The sequence below is a fragment of the Sorex araneus genome, chromosome 5, assembly GCF_027595985.1.
Source record: "Sorex araneus isolate mSorAra2 chromosome 5, mSorAra2.pri, whole genome shotgun sequence".
Taxonomy (NCBI): domain Eukaryota; kingdom Metazoa; phylum Chordata; class Mammalia; order Eulipotyphla; family Soricidae; genus Sorex; species Sorex araneus.
Window position 1 is genome coordinate 161955681 of NC_073306.1, and position 27389 is coordinate 161983069.

The window sequence follows — 27389 nt, forward strand, 5'->3', positions numbered from 1 at the left end:
GTAAATGGTGGTGGGATTGGTGTTGGAATATTAAATGTAACACATTATTGTGAACAACTTTGTAAAAACAAAATAAAAAAAAGAAATAGATGATTTTTTTTTTTCTGTGTGGCAGGTTCCGGGCTGGAGCGATAGCAGAGCAGTAGGGTGTTCACCTTGCACGTGGCCGATCCATGTTCGATTCCTCTGCCCCTCTCGGAGAGCCCGGCAAGCTACCGAGAGTATCTTGCCCGCACGGCAGAGCCTGGCAAGCTACCCGTGGCGTATTGGATATGCCAAAAACAGTAACGATAAGTCTCACAACGAGAGACATTACTGGTGCCCGCTCGAACAAATCGATGAGCAATGGAATGACAGTGACAGTGACAGTAGCAAGTTCCTCAGGGAAATTAATCCTCCCGTCATTTAAAGGGTCCAAGCCAGTAAGCCTGATGAAATTTGGGAATTTATTGAAGGGCCTTGACTTTGGTTTTGTTAATTAAATATCATATTTTTTCACTTGACCAACATTCCTTTGCCTGAACAGATCAGCCAAGCACAGTGTTTTCCAGAGTGGGAGGTACTGCCCCCTGGAGTGACGGGGGTGAGTAGCCCGGGTGCGCTTGTGCTTGAAGAAGGGAGATTTCCAGAGGGACCATGGAGGGGCTTTTTCCTCTTTCCCCTGTAAAGGGGGCAATAGATCACATAAGTTTTGGAAGCTCTGATAGAGTAGCCAGCCCACCCCTTTTAGAGGTGTCATGTCACCTGACCAGTGTCACACATGTTTGATGGCCAGACTGTTCTCGCTGCCCTCTTGACTGCTTTCCAGTGAGGCAACTTATCCACCTTGCATCTGGCAGTTGTACACTGCCTGCTTGCTCCTTGGATCCTTAGGGTCCAGGATTCTCTTTGTACATGACTGTCTCAGTACTATTCGGTCCCGCTGCAATTGCTAACCTGCAGAGAAGGGCAGCCACAGTTCTGAGTTCTCAGTGAAGCTGAGGCTTACGGTCGTGGTGAGAGGTACATTCCTCTTGGAGCCCTTGTATATTAAGTGAGAGGTTTAATGTTCCAGATTCTCCAAGCTTTGGCTGTCGTTACCTGCCTTAAACCTAACTGTTCCAATGCTCAAGCCCTTTCTTAGACCTTTAATTACTGAATTTAATTATTGAGTCTGTAATGTCTACTGAGAAGTCTTGGACCAGTAAATAAATGTATGTGCTGGATTATCAAGAAGTTTTATCCAGTTTTTGGTCTCCATGAAATATGTTTCTTATAGGAAAGGGAGGAAAAAAACCCCAGTTCCTTCCCCCTATGACCCATTCCCTTTTATCAGTTTTAGAGTAAAGAGTTGGTGCCTGAGCCATCTACAGAGGCACCAAGGAGGTGTTTCCCCTGATATTTTCTCTATCATTGTAAATCTTTAGAAGTAGGTTGATGTCTATTTATTGACTTTTAGATTTTATCATCTGCAATTTTATTCTGCCTTTTATTTTTTTCCTTCCTGCAGTGCTATACAACCTTGGTAATACACAGTAAGGGGATAATGTAATCCTTTGCTTGTTCCTTACGCCAGAGGCAGTGTTTGCAGCATGGATTCAGAATGTGACTTGTGTAGGTTTTTAAATTCAGTTTAGGAATTTTCCCTCACAGTCCCAAAAGTTTTAGCATGCATTATTCTCTTTTATGGAATGCTTTCTGTATATGTTACTGTGGTCACTTTGAGTTTTCTGTTTTGAGTTTTAATTTGCTAATGTAAATTACTTGATTTTTAATGTTAAACCAGTTTTCTATTCCTGGGATAAAATCAGCTTTATCATGATGTATCCTCTTGTAGGTTATTAGATTTAATTTGCTAATATTTTCAGATATGTATGTTCACAAGTGAGGTTGACTTTTAAAATTCCATTTCTAATTATACTTATTTTAGTTTTAGTATATTCTTAAATCTGTCTTTAAAATGTGAAAACGGTTGTTTCACTATAAAATTTCTGTTGGAATTTCTTTTTCCTTCATTATTGGCAGAACTTAGAAATAATGAAACCATCTGGGTTTGGGATTTTCCTTGTAGGAACAGTTACCAGGTGGTTTTGTTCCTAGCTCCTTGGAAAGAAGGTGGGGGTGGTGTCTTTCTTTGGTGACAAGCAAGTGGTTACAAATGAAAACTGCAACTCCTGGCGATTCTGCACGAAATGGTTTGAGTGGAGCAGTGGAACATTCATCTCTGCTTTTTGTTGTGTCCTTTCTATTGTCCTTTATAGCTAAATTATGTGCAAATGGGGTTGCATTTTAAAAAAGCAAGCTACTGTTTAAATACAGATTTTAGATTTGTGCATTAATCTTCACAAGTGTATAAGATCTCTGAATAATAAAGGGACCTTAGAAGACTGAACTATAAAGCTAGGTTTGTATTTTGGCTCTGCCAGTCACTATTTTCGGTATTTATCTTAATTTTTCTAGGTCTCAAATTTCTTTTTCTTTTTCTTTTTTTTTTTTTTTTTAACTTGGGCCATATCCAGCGATGCTCAGGGGTTACTCCTCACTGTACACTAAAAAATCACTCCTGGTGGTGCAGGGGGACCATATGGGGTACTGGGGATTGGACCTGAGTTGGCCAACATGTAAGGAAAATAAATGCCCTTCCCACTGTACTATTGCTCCGGCCCTTCAAATTCCTTATTTCTAAACAAGCTATTTACATCTCATAGTTTTGATCTTGATTGAGAAGTGGGCTGGAAAGTTAGTACAGAGGTTCAGTTGCTTGCTTTGCATGCAGCGGATCAAGGTTCCTTTTTCAGCACAGCCTCTGGTTCCTGAGCACTGCCTAGAGTGATCCCTGAGTACTACTGCCAGGTGTTGGCCAAGCCAGCACACATCCACCTAAAGCAGCAGACCAAAACAAATCACGAAGAGCTATATACACCAAAATACATATTATATATGTATATGATTTTTAAGAGTCAATAGAGGTAAAATGCTCAAATAAAAGGAGAGGAGTCAGTAGGAACCTTTGGAATCGATTTGAGTTTTATAAGAGAAAGTAGAGCTATTCATGAGGTGTTTCCAGCAGTGGGAGATCTCACTCAAAAGTGGGGGATGTTTTGACCTGGAGGTGGTGGTAGTGGTAGCCTTGGGTGCTACCCGAGGGAACCTCTGTTCTAGTATCGGCTCCCTGCTTCATAAATCCTCGAGCTTTCTGAGTTTAACTTCCTTCAGGTTCATTATTAGCTCCTTTAGAGAAGCCTGACTTCTCTAGGTACATAGTTGTATCATACCCAAAGGTTAGGTACATGCGACATTAGGCAGAAAAAAGGAATTTTAAGCCTTTGGTTTCTTAAGTTACCAGTAATTAAAACTGCTGTCAAAGTAGTTATTGAATTCCACCCTAGAATTTGGACAAGGAGAGCTTTGTTTTATTTTTCAGGGATTAAAATTCATCTCATATAATAAGTAAGACCCTGTAGTGACTGCATAATTCAGTAGTTGACATTCTTCAATAGCAGTTTTACTTTAAGAACCTTCAGAATCATTTTGCAGAATGTTATTTTATACCTTGAAGTTGCACGAACAATTTCAAACTAATTGTAAAAGATTCCTTTAGAGCTCATTTGTTTCTATCTTCTTGTCCTCTCTAAATGGAGTTTTGATAAAATGGTTTCCTTCTAATTCATAGGTGACAGTACTAATGGAAAGGTTAGTGGCTCCAAGTTCAGAAGCCTCCGAATGTTAAGTGTCTGTGTCTTTTTGACCCCAGGAGGGCGTGTCTTTCCCTGTCTGCCACTGCTGCAGTGTGCTGGGATCCCAGCCCCTCTGGTTGACACAGTGAATTTCAGCTGCTCATCCTTACCTTCAGTTCTGCTCTCTCCTGCCATTTAAGACTTTCCTCTTTTCCTTTCTTTTTTGCCTTTCCACTCTGCCTTTCCCCTCCCAGGGAGCGCAGTTCTTGTAAAATGAGGAGGGACACAGTAAAGGGAGAAGCCCAGATTTTCAAAAGCAGTTTTAAAATCCTAGTCATCTTTGTAGAAAATAAGTTAAAAATTTTTTTTTTTTAAATGTGTTTGAAAGTGAACTTTTTTGGGCCTCTTATCCTCGTCCTTCATTGCTGGGGTTGCTCCTGGATGTGGTGTTTGCTCATGGCAGCTGCAGGACTCACTGAGCTTTGCTCTCTCCGCCAGCAATACCCAGCAGGGTTTCTAGAACTATGTATTTTCTGCAGGGTTTCCAGAACTGAATATCATTATTTGTGTTTTTATTGCTGTTATAGGAGTGCAAAGCTGAATGTCTTTTGCTAATTTTACGGGTAGAGAAGGAAACTAACAACCAACAGTGTTAAGAAGTTTGCTACAGGGAACTGAAGCAATAGCACAGTGGGTCGTGTGTTTGCCTTGCACTCGGCCAACCCGGGTTTGATTCCCAGCATCCCATATGGTCCCCTGAGCACCACCAGGGGTAATTCCTGAGTGCATGAGCCAGGAATAAACCCTGAGCATCGCCAGATGTGACCCAAAAAGAAAAAAAAAAGTTTGATGCAGATTAGATGGTTAGGAAGTAGTGGGCTTCAGAATTGGAATCAGGTCTGACTCCAAAGTTGGAGGTATACCCTTCCTATGCGGGTATTCTGGGATAAGGTAGATGGACAGGTTAGCAATTACTTTCAAGTATAATAGGGACGCATAAAATGTTGTAAGGGCAAAGAATAGGAAACACCCAACCGTAAAGAATGCTATATTAGAGGGGGCTGAATCACTGGTGAGTGATTCTCTAGGGATTACGGTGTGTCTTGTATTTCATGCTGTGGAGATAGAGCTTTATCCTTTGGAAGATTAAGCCTGAGGGATTTTAGAAGAAGGGGTGTTGTGACCAGTTTCATACCCTCAAAGGACATGGTGGCCACAAAACGTGTGAAGCTTTGTAATGTGGAAGTACCAGAGCTAGGGAGCCTCTAGAGAGGCTGTGGGAGAAGTGATTTGGTTATTTCTGTGGTAGGAGAGATGGTGAGAAGGGAATGGGAATTTAGTTAATGGGAATTAGTCCTGGTTCTGCACTCAGGGATCACCCCTGGCAGGCTCTGGGCACCGTTTGTGGTACTGGGGATCGGATCTTGGTCAGCTGTGTACAAGTCAAACGTCCTACCCATGCTACTTAGCTTTAAATAATTAGACCATGTACATATGTTGGTCTCACTTTTCTTCCCTGTCAAAGAATGTTTATGTTTAGATGACACCTTTTATTTTTTCTTAATCACATGATATGCTTATCTGCAAAGAACCTTGCTGTTAATTTACATTATTTAGGATATAAGTCACATCTTTTTTAATGACTTTTTCCCCAAGATAAACTTATGCCTGGATTATGGTAATGTAAATAAGACCTTTCAGTAAAGATCTACACAGTCACATACATATTTACAGGAAACAAAGCTAATACTACTTAAAAAGCTCAGCACTGTTTTGTGAATGACTTCTTTCATTCCATTCCAGATTACTCTAAATCGTTTCTTAGAAGTTGCTGATTGAGTTCTGTAGGTAGGAAGAATGCAGTAATTGTCAGTCTTTTTGACACTGTGTCCTTTTAGGCCAGTTTCTACCTACTTGATGCCACCCTGAATCTTGTCTTTTCCTTCTGTCCTGAACTGGAAGGAACAGTGTTCCAGTGTGTCATGTGGTAGGTGGAGTTTCTTGGATCGGCTGTGAGGAAGCTTTCATGCTGTTAATGGGTAAAATGTTTATGAAATATCTGATGGTTCAGAAACTTAGTATAATTTCTACCATCAGTTTATCTGGAAGGTAAAAAAAAAAAAGACCAACTGTTGCAGATGCTTACTCATCAAGTAACATGAGAGATGAGAATTGAACTTTGGCTTTTGTAAAGTAGAAGTTGCTGATGGCTTTCAACCAGACCAGTTTAGGCAGACTGCGGAGTGTGCAGGCCTGGTTGGAGTTTATTTAAAGAGAGAAAGCAAGGAGAGGCAATGAGAAGTGGTAAGTTGCATTTTCAAGGACCTTTTTTGCAAAGGGGAACAAATATTTGGGGGGATAGTGAAGTGGGGTTGAGGGTATTTACTTTTTTTTCTTTTTAAAGGCAGGAGAATGAACTGCATCTGTTGTTCAGGGGCACTTGTCTTTGTAGAGGGCTGAGATTTAATTCACAAGTTCAGGGGCTGGCATTATGTGGAAGCTTGAATAGTTTACCTGTGACAATGGGCCAGGGACACAGTACGAAGTACTGAAACTGGTAGTTGCTCATTGGGTCTTTAGAAGTATATTGACGTTCTCATCACATTGCTTTATAAATATAAAGCAGTTTCTTCCTTTCGGTGAAGTATAAGAAGCAGTCATCACTTGGGTATGGGTGGGGAGAAGCTATTGAAGTGTGACGTGGAGTGTGGTAGCCGTCAGACCAGGGAGTTAAGTTAATGCCAAGTGGCATTATGGGTGCAGTTGAAGTCTGTACTCAGGGATTTAAGACATCACAATCTGCACAGCTGCAGGTGTAGAGTGGATGAAAATGAGATATTTACCAGGGTTATCGCTTTGCCAACAAAGTCTAATGTAGTGAGTGAAGGACATGGGAGTTTAAGGTGTTTGCCAGGAAGTGATTAGAATGAATGACCATGGACTTAGCTAGGAAAGGAGGGGAGGGAAACCATTCAAGGGTGAGGAATGGTGATGATAGAAAGCGAATGGCCCAGTGTGGATGTTATTTTGAAGGTTGAGTCTACAGGAGTCTTGGTATTGATGGGGTATATGAGAGACTTAGTTAAGATTGACCTGAGAGGTTTGGCCTCGAGCAGTTCTGAGAGTGGAGTTATTGGCATCGGCAGTGCTGAGGCCCATAGCTATGGCCTCCTTCCTTTACTGTGACCACAGCGACATTGCAGACCTACCTTGTCTTCCCTCTTCCATTATGAACCAGTCATAGCTTTGTTAAGTCTTCCTTGTTTTGTTCTGCGATTGTTAGTACCTAGAAAGCACTCATGTCTGTTGCTGAGACCAAGTTGGGTAGTTAACTCTGTTTTTCAGTTGGAAGTGTTGATTTGTTTTTACTTAGAAATGTTTAAGAACTTTTAAAAATAATTGCTTGCGCAAATGAAAGCATCTGATATGCCCACAGCCAAACTTCTGGATATAAAAGATCGTTTTCTTATGGAAAGATTCCAGCTCTGAGTTCCTAATGTGATTTTCAGCTGATTTCTATTGGGCATCGTCCCTCTCTGCATCTTAGTAGTAATAGGTATATGTTGCATGTTCTTTTGTGGTCTGTTTGGCTACATCTCACTGTGTTCAGGGCTCTGTGGTGAGGGATCACTCCTGACAGTGCTCGGAGGAGCATGTGCAGTGCTGGGCATCCAACCATGTGGCTGCATGCAAGGAAAGTGCCTTAACCCCTGTTCTCTCTCTCTGGACTCCTCTAGTAAGTGTTTTTAATACCAACTTTAAATATGTGCCACAGTGTGTAGTAATTTATATATTGTTGCCTCCTTTAATTCTGATAGCAGCCTTACAAGGTTATTATAATTCCTGTTCTGTAGATCAAGGCTTCGTAACCTTTCTCTAGTCGATCCCTTTTCCGATGGGAATTTTTCACACAACTCTGGGTATATAGGAGTGTGAAAGAGGCATACATAATTCAAACATTTTATGACTTATAAGTCAGAAATTAATTTTAGAGCAATCCTCATATTCAGTTATGAACTTACAACTTAAGAAGCTAAACTGGAGATGAGGAAGTTAAGCCAAAGAAGCTATATAGTTTCCCTCATCCAGTATGTGGCAGGATGGGAACTAATTGAAAGCTCCCCCGGGCCCTCATCTCCCATAACCTGCTCAGCTTTTCTCATCTGCAAGCTTGGGATGGTAATTTCATTTCCCCCAGTTCTTTAGTTCCACTCAGAGTGTGGAATGCTATGCCTTTGGATCAGTCCCTGTCTGAATGGTAACAATGGTTTATCTATTTCCCAAATGTTGACACAGGTAGCATAGTATTAATGAGCTTGGTTCACTGTAAGTTGTGTTTGGGTGGGGGGGGCAGGAGGTGCTCCTTCTGCTTCCTCCTTCTTCCCTCTTCTTTCTTTTTGTAAAATATACATAAACGTTCCCAATTTGTGCATGTTTAACTTTATAGTTCAATGGAATTTAATGGATTTGCATTGTGGTTCTAAGTTTGAATTATACTCTTCCTTCTAAAGCAAATAAAAATAAACAAAGTTTTATGTGTATATAATAGTGCTAGTGGCCTGGGATTATTTTATAGAAGCCTGACTTCTTAGAGTCCTGATTCTCAATTTCATCGTGTTTTCAGTTGCTTTCGGATCTGATCTTTCGAGGGAAGTTGGTAATTGCTTCTGTATTTCTCTGTCTATGTGTGCCCAAGTTCTTTCCTTTTGTTTAAAATAATATTTTCATTATATCTTTATAGCACTTGGGGAAATGAGAAGTTAGTGAATAAGTGAATGCATACACCTGTTCATTTTTTAGTTTTAAAATACTACAAGCTATGTATAAAATACATAGTTTATGGTCTTTCCCCATATACAACAGATGGTACATTATAGGGAGATCCTTGACTGCTTTCTTGAGTCATTTAGCAGTAAGACAAAATGGAAAAACATTCAGCAGCTGTCAGTGAAAGTAGAAGTGAAAAGCCACCTAAGTACTCCTCTGCTCACAGATTTCCATGCATGGAAAGAAGCTGTTGGTTAACCATGAATGTAGGTGTAGATATTTTTTGGGTGGAGGTGTGTGTTGATGAGTTGCTTACTGAGATAGTTTCAAGGCAGAGGCATTACCTCTGGGCCTGAAGAAGGTTAGCATGCACTTTTTTGGGGGGGGTTGTTTGGGGCCACACCTGATAGTGCTTAGGGGCTGCTTCCAGATGTTGCTTCAAGGGTGCTTAGTTGGGGAACTGTGCTGTGGTGGGGATTGATCCCAGGGCTCCTGCTTGCAAAGCATGCACTAGCCCTTTGGGCATCTCCCTGATCTTTAGTAAGAAATGTTTGAAAGTAAGGAAAAGGGACCTTTTTGTGGCACGTGGGGAAATAAATAGGAATGAAAAAGTCAAAGGACAGTGAATTGGAAAATGGCCTGAACATATGTACTGAGTAAGTGAATTTGTGGCAGTATGCCCCCTAGAAACAGAAAAACAGAAATCATCAGTAGTTTTGTTAGCATTCCTTAATCCTACTGTAGACCTCAGTGGTGTATGTTAGACCCTGGGAACGTAAGGGAATAAGACAGACTCTGCCCTAACAAAGATCGAAGAGGACAGAGGAGACAGTCCCTTCCTGCTTGTTTAAATTGGATTGTTGATTTAACATGACACCAAAGTCTTGGGTCTGCATGTTTTTACTCCAGAAATACTCAGATTGACGTATTTGATTGGATCAATGCATGAACTATTAATGGAAGTACTAAATACAAGCAACATTTATTTTAAAACTTTCTCTCAAGTAGTAGTACTCAGGAAAATCCTAATCATGAGATTCATAAACAGTTGCTGGCATGGTAAGCCGTGTTCTTGGCAGCCCATGATGTCCCACGTTGGCAGTAGACCACAGCCACTGGTTTGCGATTAACGGTTGGCCTGCTCCCTGTCTTAAGTTGATCTTTTCTCCCTGAAATTTGCTGACCCTGAAAGTAGAAAGTATTAAGGAGGGAAACTAGTTCTGAGCACTGGATTACTCCTTCAGGTTTACTTATTGCTTCAAAGTGTTTTTTATCTTAGGATTCAGAACTGCATCCCCTGTATCTGTCAAATGAACTGGGATGATAAAATAATATAATATTTTGATCCTTGATCTGTTCAAGGCTTAATGAGAAATTGCTTTTTCCACATTTTGTGACTTACTGGTTTGACTTAACCACATAAGAATGTACCTTGGTTTTATTAAAGAGAAGAAGGGGTGACTTTTAGGTTTGGAATGTCAGTCATATTAGGACTCATTTGTCAGTTGCTACTTTAGTAAGATCCTTTGTCAGTTGCCACTTTAGTATGATTCTTTATAAAATCATTCCCATGGCTAAAGTTTATGTTCTTTCACATAATACCTAGAGTCTTAGAATAGGCATCTTTGGATGTAATCTAAGGCTGTAAGAGTGTAATCTAAGGGGCTGGAGCGGGTAGGGCGTTTGCCTTGCACTTGGCCCACCTGAGTTCGATTCCCAGCATGCCATATGGTCCCCTGCCTGAGCACTACCAGGAGAAATTCCTGAGTGAAGAGCCAGGAGTATTACCCCTGTGCATTGCTGGGTGTGACCCCAAAAGAAAAAAGAAGTGTAATCTAATGTTATTACCTCTTCTCCAGTTTAAAAGAAAAGTGATTCGGTAGGACAGCATGCCTTTGCACTTGAAAGCACCATACAAAATTAGTAGCAATTCTTTGTTACATTTGGGCTACATCACAGGCCCACTTAAAAGTCCTCTGGACTGGGGAGGTAGTTAAAGCAGTAAGCATGTTCCTAGGGTGTAGAAAAAGTCCTGAATTCAGTCCCTGGCACTGCATGCAGGGCCCTCGAGAGTGGCGTTGGTCGCCCCTGAGCTCTCTGGAGGTGACCCCTCAAGAACAGAGAAATAAAAATCATCCGTGTTTTTGTGTAGCTTTCTTGCTAAGGTTTGTGAACCCATCACTGAGTGATGGTTCCGGTTCTTTTTTCCAGCTTCACAGCAGTGCACTACTACCCACCGCTCCCTCAGCCCCCTCTCGAGAGGCCTTTCTTTCTCCCTTCGTGGAACTGCTGGCCCAGCAGAGGCTAGTGCGTTGCTCTTGGTACTGGCTAGTGCATTTCAGTTATTTATCACCCCTCCCCCTGCATCTCCTTCCCGGGATGCCTGGAGCATCTGCTGAGGAGAGGTGAGTCTGAGTGAGGCCAGGGAGCAGTGAGAGACTTCATGGAGAAACTGTGGGCTGGCCAGCGCTTGTTTTGTTTCCAGTTTGAGTTTGTTCTCCTTTCCCTTTTTCTAACTCGACTCCTGAGCATCTAATTTCTCTTCCTTAATGCCACCAAAAGTGTAATTGTCAGAAACATTTAGGTGCAGTTACTAGATAAAGTGAAGCATCACTTGTCACTTGTATCACTTGTCATCCCGTTGATCTTTGATTTGCTCGAGCGGGTGCCAGTAATGTCTCCATTTGTCCCTGTCACATGCTAGTGCAACGTGACATTAGATATCTGCTTGCTCCAGGAACAGGAAGAGCCTCAAATCTTTCATTCAGGGTTTTGATGAAGAAGTCAGACCATCTCATTGGTGGGCAGCCATGTGGTCTTTTGACGTCCCATGGAATCCAGTTGGTAACAGCTCTAGTCCAGCAGTCGTCTCTGAATCGCATTACGTGTCCGGCCCATCTGATTTTTGACGCCTTGGCAAACGAGACAGTGTCCCTGATTCTTGACCGTCGAGGAAGTCGGAACTCCAGATTCTTTCTCTCACTTGAGTGGAACATGATACTCCTGGCATGGCTCTTTCGATTCTTCTTTGGGATACCTGAATAGTGTTCTTGTCCTGTTTTCGTAGGGCCCAGGTCTCTGAGGCATACATTAGTACAGGAAGAATGGTGGAGTCAAAAAGATGTGCCCGGAGCCCAAGTTTCTTCGTCCTCATAAACATCTATTAAAATGTTAAAAATATAATTACTGTAACAGACTCAGCCCTTGCTTTTATGCCGCTTAAGATCATCTTAAATAAAAATCCCCCTGTGTTATTTTCTGTAGTATGTCATTTATTTTGTTCAGTAAATATTTGAGTAGTGATATTTGACTATAAATAAAATGGACTTTGTACTTCAGGTTTTAGGGACCATTGAATAGTTTTAATCAGAAGAGTAATGTTATCAGAGGTCTACCAATTGCTCAAATTTAACTGTAGTGTTATAGAGAGTTGGATGCTTTATAAATTTTTTTTTCTTTTTGGTCACACCTGGCGATGCACAGGGATTACTCCTGGCTCTGCACTCAGGAATTACTCCTGGCGGTGCTCAGGGGACCATATGGGATGCTGGGAATTGAACTTGGATCAGCCCCATGCAAGGCAAACGCCCTACCCGCTGTGCTATATCTCTCCAGCCGTGCTTAATAAATTTTTATATCCAACCAGTTAATTTTTTGATGTCTTTTTCTTCCAACACTTATAGTGAAAAAGCATGAGGTGTTCTATTAAAAAGCATTAGGTAAGTGATTCAGTAAATAATTTTTTCCCTCCTGAGTGCTGTCTATGCCAGACAGTGTGTAAGGTGCTGGGGAAGAGGACGATCAATTGAAGCTGTCATCTCATGACTGGTTACCACTCGGGAGCTGGGCAGTAGGCAGATCAACAAAGATGCAATATGGTGCAAAGTGCTCTGGGGAAAAAAGCCAGAGAAAGAGAAAGGCTCTTTTAGGTAGAGAAATAAGGTGATCTCTGGGGAGATAGAGTTGGGAAGGAAGCAGTTAACCAGCCATGGGTGTACTTGAGCGAAAGCTTTGCAGGTGGAGGAGGCTGAAAGGGGAGGAGTTCAGGGAACAGCTTATTAATGTATTTTCTCCTGTTGTCACTTTAAATAGTCTCTGCATTTCCCTAGTTAGGCTGTCTCTGCTGTTGTCAGGACAGGCTGTTCCCTAGTTTGGCCAACTGACATGCTGATCAATTCATATGCCATATCTGGCTTTATTTGATGGTACATTTGCATGCTTGGCTTTCTTTTTTTTTGTCAGTGGAGAGGGTTTCCTAAGAGATGATGAGGAGGCCAGGGACCCACCCAGCTCACTGCGAGGGGCTGAGACTTACAGGGTCATACCCAGGAATGCTTGGGGGCCTCTAGGGATGCTCCCAGTGGTGCTCAGGAAACCATGTGGTATTGGGGATCAAGCCATGATAAAGTCATGCATCACGTGAGGCTTATCCTCACGTGATGCATGACTTTAAATCTTGTACTATATCTCAGGCGCTGAGTGCCCACCTTCTAAACCAGAGTCTGCCATTTGTATATTGTGAGGTAAATAACATGTTTTCAGAAGTTAATTTATTTTGCTTCTAATATTTACTTATATTTAGGCCATTCAGCCTGTATGTTAGTCACTGTGTTACACGTACAGAAATTTTTTTCAGGGCTAGTGTGTACCCCCCGAAATAATAAGGAATATACATTATTACCAAAAATAAATTAAAACAGGAAGTATAGGTATGTACTTTTTTTTTTTTTTTAACACACCTGGCAGTGCTCTGGGCTTAGTCCTGGCTCTGTGCTCAGGGATCACTCCTGGTAGCCTCTGGGGACTTTAGGGGCTGCTGGGGATCAAACTGGGTCTGCTGCATGCAAGGCAAATGCTGCACCTGCTGTACTAGTGCTTTGTCCCCTGGTGTATATTCTTGATGCCGGTTCTAATCCTGAAGTGCTCAGGGGGCTGCTTCGTACACACATTTATGCTGCATGGTGTGCGCTCAGCTCCTCAGCCAGGACCAGGAAGCAGCAATTTATTCTCTTGACTTTAGCGACCAGATGTAGTTTCTTTCTTTCCACCCCCTCTCCTTTCATCCCCCAGGGTCAGCTGTATGCAAGGCAAGTGCCTTGAGCCCTGGGCTATGTCTTAGGCCCATCAGGACCCTTTCAGCCCAGAACATTTTTATGTGACCCTATGTATATAAGCGTGTAGGACACATGTGCAAGGCACACATTTACTGATCATAAATCGTAAGACATTTCATTTTTTTTAAAAACTTTTTATTAAATCACCATGTGGAAAGTTACAAAGTTCTCAGGTTTATGTCTGTTATACAATATTCAAACACCCATCCTTTCACCAGTGCCCATATTCCACCACCAAAAACCCCAGTATACCCCCCGCCCCCACCCCCTACCCCCTACTGTATAACTAATGAATTTCACTTCATTTTCTCTTTACCTTGATTACATTCCATAATTCAGCACAAAGCTCACTATAGTTGTTAGAGTTTCCAACCAAGAGAGACAGACCTACTACCAAGGAAGCATTTGATAATTAGTTTTCCATTGCTGGAAATGAAGAGATATGTAGCCCCACTGCTACAAGTACATAACTCTCTTTTTTTTTCCTTTTTCCTTTTCCCTTTTTTTTTTCCCCCCCTCATCCCCCTTCCCGCGCCTCATAGTATGGTGTACGCCACGCCGCGTCGGCAGCGTGGGGCTTTTGCTTAGTTCACAGTCCAGAGAGGTGGCTGCTACATTAATAACCTTCAATATTTCAACAAAAACTTACTGTTATTATTTGGAGTTTCCCCCCCAAGTCAGACCTGTTCAAAAGGAACCATTTCACATTGCTGACAATTATAAACGTTAAGTCGTGTGGACGCGGCCGCGCGGTTTTGGATTTCTGTATAAAGTCCAGGGAAAGTTCTGCCAGAAATTGCATAGCCCAGCTCACAGTCCCAGTGCATTGCTGTAAGAAGTCTCTGGAATCAAAGTCTTTAGGCACAGAGGGTCCGCTTCACGCTCAGTGGCTCCGGATTTATCTGGGCCGAGGGCGTGCTGGTTACGTCCCCTTCCCATGAGTTCCTGGGAGCCCCAAAAGTAAAAACCAAATACCTCTGGGTTTGGAGTCTCAGAAGATGGCTCCTGCCACGTGGGTGCCGCCAACCCACTGTTTTCCGTGCAGGAAGACAGGGTGGGGAGGAAAAAAATCCACCTCTTGGCAGCACAGAGTTGTAGCCCAGTTCGCAGTCCCAGTGCATTGCTATTGGATGCTGCGCCGGATGCCCGAATGTGTTAGATCTCTGGAATCAAAGTCTTTAGGCGCAGAGGGTCCCTTGTAAGACATTTCTATGATTCTTTTTAGCTATGTGATCCTGATGGGGTTGCAGCCCACCAAGTGAGAAACTTTTCCAGTTGTAGTGCTCACTGGGAGTTGCTCTGCTGACTGCAGTGCTGACACATCTTTTCTTCTTTGGTTGCGGCGCGCACGTTGGGCCGAGCCAGTGACTGGCTTCATTTTGACTGGCAGTTGCTCTCGGTGATGGGGAGTCTCACAGAGCTGCCAAGACTGCACTTGGCGCATGCTGTGGCACCAGGGAGTCAAACTTGCCTGGTGGTGCAGCTTGCAAAGTAGATGCTTTCGCCACTGAATTGTCTCTTCATTGTGACTCAGGCATGGGATTTTACTTACCCCTCATGGATTAGAGTTTCAGAAACTCAACTTGAACCCTAACTTTCATCTTTAGGGATACAATCTAAAGAAAAGTTATTCACGAGTCTTTATTCTCTCACCCGAGAAATGGAAATAATTTAGAGATGTAGGAACAGTAAATTATGTACGTAACGTAGCACTGCTGCCCAGAATGTAGAAGATAGTTCATTTTAGGTGAAACACTCTGAACATTCCTTTGGTTTTAAGTAGAGGAAAATAAAGTGGGGTTTAAATAAAAGAGGTGGGCTAACTTTGCTTAAGGCTTAGCTGATTTCTTTTTACTTCAGTGTAAAGTGCTAGTCTTTTTTTTTTTTTGCTTTTTGGGTCACACCCAGCGATGCACAGGGATTACTCCTGGCTTTGCACTCAGGAATTACTCCTGGCAGTGCTCAGGGGACCATATGGGATGCTGGGAATGGAATCCGAACCCGGGTCAGTCACGTGCAAGGCAAATGCCCTACCCGCTGTGCTATTGCTCCAGGTCCAGAAAGTGCTGTCTTGACCCAGAGAAAAAAGGATGCTCAGCATATAATGCCCATGTGCTGTGTCACCCCCTACTGCATGAACAGAAGGTGGGGAGAGCTCTGAGAGGAGGACATTGGTCTTCTTCCAGGGGATGCAGTAGCCAAGCCTAGGGTCTGGCACATTCTGCTCATTCCATGTCATAGTTAAATGAATGAATGAATTTTGTTGAAAGGAGAGGCATGTTCTGGCTATGGCGTACATGATTACACGCTGGTGCATTTTGGGAAGCTGAGGCTGGTGTCTTTGTGAGTTGTTTGCCAAGGAGAATGGTTTTAGTATCTTCACAGTTGTCTTTAGTACCATTATGCTTGATTCATTATGGGCACAGATCTCTTACAGCTGTTTATGTGTTTGGAAATAATTGCACTTAAAAATGATCCCTGAATTAATGTGCTGAATTAATCTTGAAGGGTTACAACTGAGAAAGGAATGACAAAAAAGACTTGGGAACAGTAATGGAGTTTAGAATTCACAAGCATTTGGTTAGACTTCCGGGCAGTAGGTAATTGTATAAAAGGAAATAGTTTGATGTGGAGAAATAGGTCACTCTTGGCATAACTTCGCCTCCTGTCTTCCTTTCCTTGCACTGTTCCAACCTGGCAGTCTGCCGAGCCCGACAGCTAGCGTCATCCTTTGCCGCCTCGGTTCCTGGGAGGCCAGGGCTGTTGAGTGCTGCCTGGACACGGGAGCACTTCCTGACAGCTGCTTGTCCCCTGTCGCCAGAATGGTCTTCTGTGAGGAATCCGATTGTGGCAGTCCTCTCCCTGAAACCCCTTAAGGACTTCTCATAGTTCGGGGGATTAAAATCCAAATTCTTCCATATGGAAAACCACTTTCAGGGGCCTAGCCAGTCCCTGTATAAATCTCCTACCTGATCTCGTGTCCTCTTGTCTCTCTTCATGGATCAGAGACATGCCTTTCATTCTAAACGTTATGTGTTTTTTTCATGCCACTGAACATGCCATTCCCCGCCCCTGCCCCACATGCTTTTGTCTTTTCTTTCCTTCCCCAGATCTTCAGCCACCGTTGTTTAAACTCCCCAAGGCTTTTTTAGAAAACTTCGGGCTTCTTTCCTCTTCCAGACTGTGTCCTTCCATCACAGTCTTCCACCTGAAGCTCTTGTTCTCAGTGATACCCAACACCATTTGCTGCTGTAGCTCGAGAACCCTCTTTCTCTCTTGCTTGCTAGCTGTGTTGTATTTGGCATATTCTCTCCTTAATTTTTAATGCCTCTCACTGGTTTGCATGGTGCAGGAGCCTTGAACTTTTTAATTTCATTTGTATATGCATTACCAGTTCATCAGAGGCCCAGAAAGTATGCAACCAAACTCTGGTTGTTGGAAATTTGTGAGAAATGTTAAGAGTATGGTCTAATCTGTTCATAAGCTTGACAGTGTGGACACAGTGATACATAGAGCAATTAGAGATTGATAATATAATGTTGAGGATTTAGATTATTTGATCATAACTATGAGATCAAAAAATTAAAACTTGGCATTTCATATCCACTCTTGTTTCTTCTTGTCTGTTACTCGTTATTTTCAACTCCCTTACTGGAAAATGAATTTTCTGAGTATTTTTTCCCCTCCTGTTTATTGTGCTATTTCTGGTGTCTTACATGTAGTAGGTACTGAGTGGGTATTTATTGAATGGCTGTAATAGTGTTCAGAGAGGGAACCAATCTCTAGTATTCATGACATTTTTTAGTGGGGGAAGTCATACACTGAAGTAGACTTTTAAAAATCAAATTTGGTTGTTTTATTTTTCAATTTTTTTCTCAGTAGCAATGACATGTTTCACTATTTTAACTTAAAATTTGTTAAAGTTAAGGTGAGCAGTTTCAAGTTAACACTTAACGGTCTTGGTGGACTCAGTTACCGCAACTCTGCACTCTCACTGCACTATCTCCTGGCACCAACCCATTTTATATGGGGGTTTTCCCAGCGGTGCTTGGGCAGCCTGGGGACCTTTCCCAAGCAGTGCTTGGCCCAGTGATGCAGACTGCCCAGGTCAACAGTGCTCGAGCTGCACTGTGGCCAGCCTGATAGGATTTAGGGGTCACCACCGGGTTCATACCCATTGGTCTTGTCTGTGGGGGGGTCATGTGGTATGAGCTTCATACATGCAAAGCACAGGCTCCATTCTTTATCTCCCTGATTTTTGGTTTTAGGTTTTAATTTTCAACTTCATCCGTTCGTTGTTGAGATGATGGGTGGGAGTATGACACACATGCTTGGTTGCAGTGCTCACACAGCTGGCCACACTGGACCATGTGCTTGTGTGGTTATGTAGGTTCTTTCTCACAGGGCTGTAGGGAAGGGGATGCTGTGGTGCTCATACATGCTTGTCAGGAGTCACTGTCTTCCTGTGTGCCGTCCTTACACACATTTTCAGCTGCACACCTGGCTCCCTGTTGGTGGGTGACACAGATGTCTGAACGAGGGTCTGCGCTGGCAAGGCAGCAGGCACTTGCTGTCACTTAGCTGTCCCTCCAGCATCTGGTTCTGTTTTTAGAAGAGGGGAGATCATGTATTTGGGAAGTCATAGATTGATTGAATAAGAAGAAAATGGCTACAGGCATGCAAACAGTCTGAAGTTAATACTGCTGACACTCGTGGTTAGAGTTGCCTAATATCAAATAAATGGAACTGTTTTTTCTAGTCAACTGTGTTTTTGGGAGGGCACAACTGGCTGTGTTTAGGGGTTACTCCTGGCTCTGTGCTCAGGGCTTACTCCTGGTGGGCAGAGGGGACCATATGTGGGTGCCTGGGACTAACCTGGCTTGGAAGTAAGCCCTTCGCCCTGTACTACTGCTCCAGTCCCTGCCTATCAGTCTTCTGTCTGTCTGTCTTTCTATATATCTATATCTATCTAATTTATTTAGTGTTTTGGTAAAGGCAGCTTTGTAATTTGATTCTGAAATGTAATTGTTGGTTTTCCTTGAAGACATATTCCCTATTGATAACCTGTGTCGTGGCATGACAGTTTATGGATTGTCCATGGTTCTGTTTCAGATCCCTGCCTGTCACTGAGTCCACCCTGCTTCACTGAAGAGGATCGATTCAGTCTGGAAGCGCTTCAGACAATACACAAGCAAATGGATGATGACAAAGACGGTGGGATTGAAGTCGATGAAAGTGATGAAGTAGGTAGAAAAATATTTGCTGTGGTTTTCTTTTAAGACAGGATAACTAAAATTTTGAGTCTTTGTTTTCTCATTTCTTGCAGCTTGAGTTCTTCATCTTGAAGTTCATTAATTTTAGTCTTGATATTGCCACCTTTCTTTTTTCTTTTGGCCACACCCTGATGCTCAGGGCCCTACCTGCTGTACATCACTCCAGCCCCATGTTCAATTTTAAGTAGTTTATTATAAAATGTTCAAAGGTTGTGTGCAGGTTCACTTTCCAAAGCTGGAAATAGCTTTGGAGATAAAGCTGTGTTTCAGAAGTTGCAAGTGAACTTAACTGAGGTCAATTAATTTGGAGCTGAGAATAAGGCTAGATTCTTTATTTTTAAAAAATCTAATAAAAAATTTCTTTTGTAATTGATAATATCAGTTTACAGATATTGTGATTTTTGGATGGTTTTCGACCCAGCCAGTTGTTCACCCTCAAATGGGTGTCTCGTAATTACTTCTGACGCTGTTGATGACAGTTTGCTGAAGATCCTGTGCTTTCAGAGGCTGTCTGGCTAACAGCTTCCATGTCAGAGACTTGGCACAGGACTTGGGCCATTTATGCTCGCTACTGACAGTGCTACTGACATATACACCTGGGGTGTCCTTGCAGTGTCTCTTTTGTAGGGTTTGATTATGCAGAGGACTCAGGAAAGAGCTTTACTTATGTTTAACTGGCTTATGGTGTAGTATCTAACACTGGACAAGCCAAATGAAAGAAGAGTTTAGGACAAGGTTTAGGAGAAGGAAAATACTTTTCTAACTTTCTGGGCACACTAACCTTAGCACATCCATATATTCACAACCTGCAAACTCTCTGAATCTCAGATTGCGGCTTTTATTGATTTAATTTCTGCAGAGGTCAGTAGTCCGAGACGGAAAATTCCAGCCTTCTAATCACTTGTTCTTTCTGGTGACCGGCCTGACCCCGAGACTGTCTAAGCTTGGTCTTCCTCCCTCTCGCCCTCCCCAGTCCCACTCCCCTAGTTTCACTAGCATGAGCTCAGGAACAAGAACCAAATACATTTCTTACTGTATTAGCATTACAAAATACTCTATGAAGCTTTATGCTCCCCTGCCTTTTTGATTTTTGTTCATCATTAAAACACCTTCCAAAGAAAGAGTGCTAAAATTACGTATCATATGTAGACAGGTATTAAGCTTATGGAGTTATTTGGCAGCTTATATGCATTTGATGATAGTTCTTAAAATTCTAAGTTATTTTAATCTGTATCTTGTGGGGAGCCTCCCAAGCGGTGCCGTAGATTTCAAGGCTACTTCCAGAGATGCCCAGCCTGGGGACCAGGTGGTTCCTTGGTTCTACGATGCTGTAGTGCTCCAGTCCAGTGAGACTCGGGGCTGTGAGGGCCAGAACATACGTCCCCTCCTCTGAGCCCTCTCTCTGTTCCCTATTCTGATCTTCTTTGTATTATCGTCAAATGTTAAGTGTAACTCATTTGTGTGAAGTATTATCATTATCTATGGAAAACAAGCATGCCTGCCATTATAGGTTTGGGATTTTTATTGACTCTTCTAAATTTCAGTAGAATTCTGGCATTTTTCTATAAAAGTTAGAACTAAAAACTTTTTTTTTTTAAATTGAATTATCGTGAGATACAGTTACAAAGCTTTCATGTTTGAGTTTCAGTCATGCAGTGATCAAACAACCATCTCTCCGCCAGTGCACATTCTCCACCACCGACGTCCCTGTATTTACCACCCCCCCCCCCCCCCCACTTTCCAGTCCTCCCCCTGCCTCTGTGGCAGGCAATTTCCTCCATACCCTCTCTGCCTTTGGGCTTTATGGTTTGCAGTGCAGATACTGAGAGGTTATCACATTTGTTCCTTTATCTACTTTCAGCACACATCTCCCATCCCAAACGATTCCTCCAACCATCATTGTCTTAGTGATCCCTTCTGTATTCCAGCAGCCTTCTTCCCCAGCTCATGAGACAGGCTTCCAATTATGGGGCAGTGTTCTTGGCCCTTGTGTCTACTGTCCTTGGGTATCAGTCTCATGTTATTTTATTCTCCATAGATAAGTGCAGTCCTTCTGTGTCTGTCCCTCTCTTTCTGACTCATTTCACTTAGCGTGATACTCTCCATGTCCATCCACTTATAAGCAAATTTCATGACTTCATTTCTCCTAACAACTGCATAGTATTCCATTGTGTAGATGTACCAAAGTTTCTTTAACCAGTCATCTGTTCTTGGGCACTTGGGTTGATTTCAGATTCTGACTATTGTGAACAGTGCTGCAGTGAACATACAGGTACAGGTGTCATTTTTGTTGTGCTTTTTTGCACCTTTGGGATATATTTCCAGAAGTGGTATTGCGGGGTCATATGGAAGATCAATTTCTAGATTTTTAAGGAATGCCCATATTGTTTTCCAGAAAGACTGGACCAGTCAGCATTTCCACCAATAGTGAAAGAGTGTCCCTTTTCCCCCACATCCATGCCAGCACTGGTTGCTTTTGTTCTTTTGAATGTGTGCCAGTCTCTGTGGTATGAGATGATATCTCATTGTTGTTTTGATTTGCATCTCCTTGATGATTAGCGATGTGGAACATTTATGTGCCTTTTGGCCATTTGTATTTCTTTTTTTGTGGAAGCTTCTGTTCATTTCTTCTCCCCAGGTTTTGATGGGGTTGGAGGTTTTTTTCTTGTACAATTCTACTTATGACTTGTATATTCTGTTTATTAATCCGTTATCAGATGGGTATTGAGTAAGTATTCTTTCCCATTCTGTGGGCTTTCTCTGTATTTTGTTCACTCTTTCTTTTGAGGTACAGTAGCTTCTTAGTTTAATGTAGTCCCATTTGTTTTTGTTTTTTTCCACTTGCTTGGTTAGTGGTGTTTCATCCTTAAAGATGCTTTTAGCTTCAGTGTCGTGGAAGGTTCCGCCTACATTTTCCTCCATGTACCTTATGGATTGAAGTCTAATATTGAGGTCTTTAATCCATTTGATCTAACTTTCGTGCCTGGCGTTAGACAGAGGTCAGAGTTTATTTTTTTGCAGGTAGCTGTGCAGTTTTCCCAGCACCACTTGTTGAGGAGGCTTTCCTTGTTCCACTTCACATTTCTTGCCCATTTGTGAAAGATTACGTGATCTATATATTTGAGAGTCTGTGACAGAATATTCAACTCTTTTCCATTGGTCTGTGGGTCTCTTTCTAGTGCAATACCATGCTGTTTTAATTACTGCTGCTTTGTAGTAGAGTTTGAAGTTGGGGAAGGTGATGCCACCCATCTTCTTTTTCCCAAGGATTGCTTTAGCTTTTCATGGGGGTTTATTGTTCCATAGGAATTTCAAGAGTGTTTTGTCTATTTCTTTGAAAAATGTCATGGGTATTCTGATAGGAACCGCATTAAATCTGTATAGTGCTTTGGTGAGTATTTGCCATTTTGATAATGTTAATCCTCCCTGTCCATGAACAGGGGATGTGTCTCCATTTCCTAGTGTCCTCTTATTTCTTGAAGTAGTGTTTTGTAATTTTCCTTGTATAGGTCCTTCACCTCTTTAGTTAAGCTGATTCCGTAGTACTTGATTTCTAAGGTACTGTTGTGAATGGGATTTTTTTTTAAATGTCTCTTTCTTCTCTTTCATTATTTGTATATAAGAAAGCCATGAACTTTGGGGTGTTGATTTTGTAGCCTGCCACTTTTCTGTACAAACCTATTGTTTCTAGGAGCTTTTCTGTAGAGTCTTCAGAGTTTTCTAAGTATACTATCTTATTGTCTGCTAATAGTGATAGCTTGACCTCTTGATATCTTTTTCTTGCCTAACTGCTATGGCCAGTACGTCTAGTACTATTTTGAATAGGAGTGGTGAGAGCAGGCAACCTTGTCTTGTGCCCGATCTTAGAAGAAAGGCTTTTAGTTTCTCTGCATTGAGAATGGCTTGTGGTAGATGGCTTTGACTATATTGAGGGAAGTTCCTTCAATGCCCATTTTGCTGAGAGTTTTCATCATAAATGGGTGCTGGATCTTGTCAAATGCTTTCTCTTCAACCATTGATATGATCATATGGTTTTTATCTTTTCTTTTTTTCTTTTATTGATATGATGGACCATGTTGATTGTCTTGCAAATGTTAAACCATCCTTGCATCTCCAGGATGAATCTTACTTGGTCATGGTGTATGATCTTTTTGATGAATCATTGGATTCTGTTTGCTAGGATTTTGTTGAGGATCTTTGCGTCTGTGTTCTAAACAAATATCAGCCTATGATTCTCTTTCTTTGTGGTATCTCTGTCTGCTTTTGGCATGAAGGTGATATTTGCTTTATAGATACTGTTTGGAAGTGTTACCGATTTTTCAGTTTCCTGGAAAAGCTTAAAAAGGATTGGGAGTAAGTCCTCTTTAAAGATTTAGAAGAATTCTCTAGTGAATCTGTCTGGGCCAGGACATTACTGAAAACTTAAACAGTAAAACTTAAAATGAAAGAGCTTGGAGTTCTATTAATATGAAAAGTTCACTTATTGTCACTGCCATCTGTTGCTCATCGATTTTGTTCGAGTGGGCACCAGTAACGTCTCTCATGGAGAGACTAATTGTTACTGTTTTTTGGCATATCCAATACGCACGGGTAGCTTGCCAGGCTCTGCCGTGCGGTCTCCATACTCTCAGTAGCTTGCCGGGCTCTCTGAGAGGGGCGGAGGAATTGAACACAGGTCGGCTGCGTGAAAGGCGAACGCCAAAAGTTCATTTTTTAAAAAATCATTTTTTTAAATTGAATTACTGTGAACTACAGTTACAAAACTTTCGTGATTGGGTTTCAGTCATACTGAAATTCAGTCATACTGATGGGTGTTCAGTACTCTAACACCCATCCCTTCAGCAGTGTACATTTCCCACCACCAGTGTCCCCCATATTCTTCTGCCACACCTCTCCCCGCCCCGCCACCCCCAGCCTGCCTCTGTGACAGATACTTTTCTACTTTGTCTCTCTCTTTAATATTTTATACTTAAAAACAGGAGATGATATCTTCCTGTGTGTTTCTTCTAGTGATATTTAAAAGCAGTGTGTCTATCTGTTAGGATCCTACCGCTTTGGTACTAGCTACAGTGGACTACCAGCAATGAAAGTGAGTTGTGCTACCCTTGTAAACTGCATTTCAAATTAGAAGATTTGTATGAGGAAATTAATGTAAAATATTTAAAATATTTTAATAATATTTAAATATTAAATATTTTTAATACTTTAAAATGTATAATATGTTATGTTAAATGGTAAATATGTAAACTACAAATTTGATTTCACTTGTTTTTATTCAATGTGAGTTCTCAAAACTTTAAAAGCATATTTATTGGCTGTAATTCTGTTGCTCATCACTGATTTAGAGCTTATGATATGACATAAGGAATGAGTCATTGAGTTAGTTCTCAGACTACTGTTTTCCCGTTGGTTCAGTGTAGCTACACTTTGGTTTGTATTTATCTGTATTTTTTTTCTTGTATTTTTTTGGCCAGTATGTTCAGGGATTATCCTGGCTCTGTGCTCAGGGATCACTGCTGGCTGGGCTTGGGGGACCATATGGGGTGTCAGGGACCAGACCCAGGTTGGCTGCATACAAGGCAGATGGCCTATCCTCTGTACCCTGTTTCCAGTTCTTACATGTTTTTTTTTTTTTTTTTTTAAAGTAAGTTGTAATGTTATGGGCTGCTCATAGACATAATTAGGAAAGTCAGAAGTTTGACAGAAAACTTAAAAAAAAATCAAAGCAGTTCTAAAATACTGAATTTGTTTAGTGATTTTTTATTTTGGTTTGGAATGTTGCTTTTTAAAATTTTGTTTTTCTTTTTGGGTCACACCCGGCATTGCACAGGGGTTACTCCTGGCTCATACACTCAGGAATTACTCCTGGTGGTGCTCAGGGGACCATATGGGATTCTGGGAATCGAACCCAGGTTGGCCGAGGGCAAGGCAAATGCCCTACCCGCTGTGCTATTGCTCCAGCCTCCCTGGTTTTTAAAATTTTAAAAATAATTTGGCATTTGAAAATTCTGGTTCAGAACAAGTTTTCTTCTTTAATGCATGCTTTGTTTGAATTTCTTTTTGTCAGATGAAAAGGTTTTTTTTTTTTTCCAGTTTATTTAATGTTGAGCTAATATTTGAAGGTCACTTATATGCAAGATACTCAAACGATTCAAGTACATTTTTAATCCTTCATTTAACTTTCTCTGGGCATGCAAAGACAAACTTTAAAAACAAAGCAGGTAAAGAGAGATCAGGGTAGGTACATGAGGAATGCCTGTGATTTTAAATAGGATGGTCATAATAGGCCTAATTGAAAGCTGTTCTTTTAAAGTGTAAGTATTTTTCAAACACTGGTCCATAAACCCACAAGGGTCCACAAATGTTTACGTATCATTGGTGTGTACTGTATTTAGACAAAGTATGTAGACTAAGTATTTAGACTAAGGAGAATATATTTTTGGTGACTTTCCATGGCTGTTCTAGACTGAAATCATAAGACTAGGGTGTTGCAAATTAGGAACAGGATGTAAAGCACTGTCTAAGTAATATTCTCCAAGCCCATGAATAAAAAGATTAAATATTGATATATGCTGAGTCTGTGATCTGTTCAGGATATATGAGTTGTTGGTTACAATCTAGTTCATATTTTCTAGAATACGTTGGGATGTATAGATATTTGATCTATATTTTAAATATTATTTTAGTATTATTTATTTTATATTTTATAACATTTATCATACAATATTTATGGGCTGGAGCAATAGCACAGCAGTAGGGCATTAGCCTTTCACACGGCTGATTCGTGTTCGATTCCTCTGCCCTTCTCGGAGAGCCCGGCAAGCTACCGAGAGTAGTGCGCCCGCACGGCAGAGCCTGGCAAGCTACCCGTGGCATATTGGATATGCCAAAAACAGTAACAATAAGTCTCATAATGAGAGACATTACTGGTGCCTGCTCGAACAAATCGATGAGCAACAGGATATCAGTGACAGTGGCAATATTTATATTAATATTTTAAATATTAAAACTTAATGGTTTTATTGTCTGGAGCACAGTGGTGAGAAGTGGTCGGAGGCCGTGAGAATTCACATTGGTGTTATGTTGTTGTCTACTTTGTGATTGCAAAATATTTTAGTTTCTAGTATATGTGATTTTTGTCTTTACTTTGCCCTCCCCTCAAGTTTTTTCTTCCTGACTAATGAGATGGTACATCCCATAGAACACTTGCCTTGCATGCAGCTGACCCAGGTTTGATCCCTGGTATCTCATATGGTCTCTTGAGCGCTGCTAGGAATAATTCCTGAGTGCAGAGCCAGGAAAAATTTTTTCTTCTTTTTTCCTAATGTTTCTTCCTTTTAATTGAAATTCTTCCATTTTATCTATGTTGTTTAGAATAAATAATTTTAGGACTGGAGAGCTAGTTTAGCAACTAAGACACTGGCTTTGCTAGTGACTGATCCTGAGTTCAATCCCCGGCATTTTGTATGGTCCTTTATCCTACCAGGAGTTATCCATGAGGACAGAGCCAGGAGTAAATCCTGAGTACCCTGGTTGTAGACCCCCTAGGACCCTCCCCCAAAGGTTAGTTTTAGAATATTAGTTCTTGTCAGTTTGACTTATATATATGCATTATGTTAATGTATAGCATGTAAAATTCTATATACATGCATGCATGCATATGCACCCCTTGTAACTTATATGAAAAATATTATTGGACCTAATATTCCTGATTATTTTCTAATATTAGTGATTCTACCTGAAAAGTACCTTTGTAGCTGTTATTCTGTATTCTCAGAAAACAATTAATGATACAGATATAGGTATGGAACAAGGAGAGTAAAAATTGAACAAAAAAGGAGAAACATTTAAAATTAAGATTAAAGAGTTTTGAATCGTGTGAAACACAGTAAGTGAATAAACAAATTAAATTTCACATTTCAACATATATAATTATCTATTTTGTGCGTGACAGATTTTCCCCCAAACTAATGGCTCATAGGAATAGCCATTTATTATCTTGGTTTCTGTGCTTCAGAAATCCAGGGGCAGCTCCTCTGGATGGTTTGCCTTTGAATCTCTGTGTCATGATGCCACTGGGCAGTTTATAGCATTGCCGTGGGTTTTTCTCAGAGGACAGAGGAGAAGCTTGGTGTGATGGTAAGGGCTGAGTTGTGGTGGTGGTGATTGAAGGGAAAGGGGAAAACCGGGGAGCGACGAAGGAGGGAGGGAGAGACCTGAGAAGGGATAGCTGTTTGCTGTTCTGCCATGCTGTATTTTAGAGATGCCTCAAGGGTCATGTCTACAAGGATGGAGGGATCACTGGAAGCCATTCTTAGGGTCACTTGCACTGGCTTGTTTTTACACTCTGCTGACTGAAGAGATTTGATATGAAAGTCTCAATCCATGGAATTATTAAGGATAAAGATGGTGGCAGTGGTGTAACATCCTTCAAAAGACTTCATTGTGAAATGTTCTTAAAAACCTTTTTTTATTTACTAAGATATGTCTTAGAAATTGAGATTTTTGATATGTCTGATAAAAATTATCGATTGAGTAGTGCTTTATAGTGAAAGGTGATTTAATTTACATGCTCAGAA

At 41.4% G+C, this 27389-nt stretch overlaps 1 protein-coding gene across 3 annotated transcripts in view; it reads left to right on the forward strand.

The window, feature by feature from the left end:
• Positions 1-27389, forward strand: part of STIM2 (stromal interaction molecule 2) — a 130494-nt gene that overhangs the window by 33033 nt on the left and 70072 nt on the right. For all 3 annotated transcript variants that reach the window (XM_055138609.1, XM_055138607.1, XM_055138608.1), the window contains exon 2: positions 18650-18780. In XM_055138609.1, coding sequence (XP_054994584.1) covers positions 18650-18780 — 131 coding nt within the window. The remainder of the gene's footprint in view (positions 1-18649; positions 18781-27389) is intronic.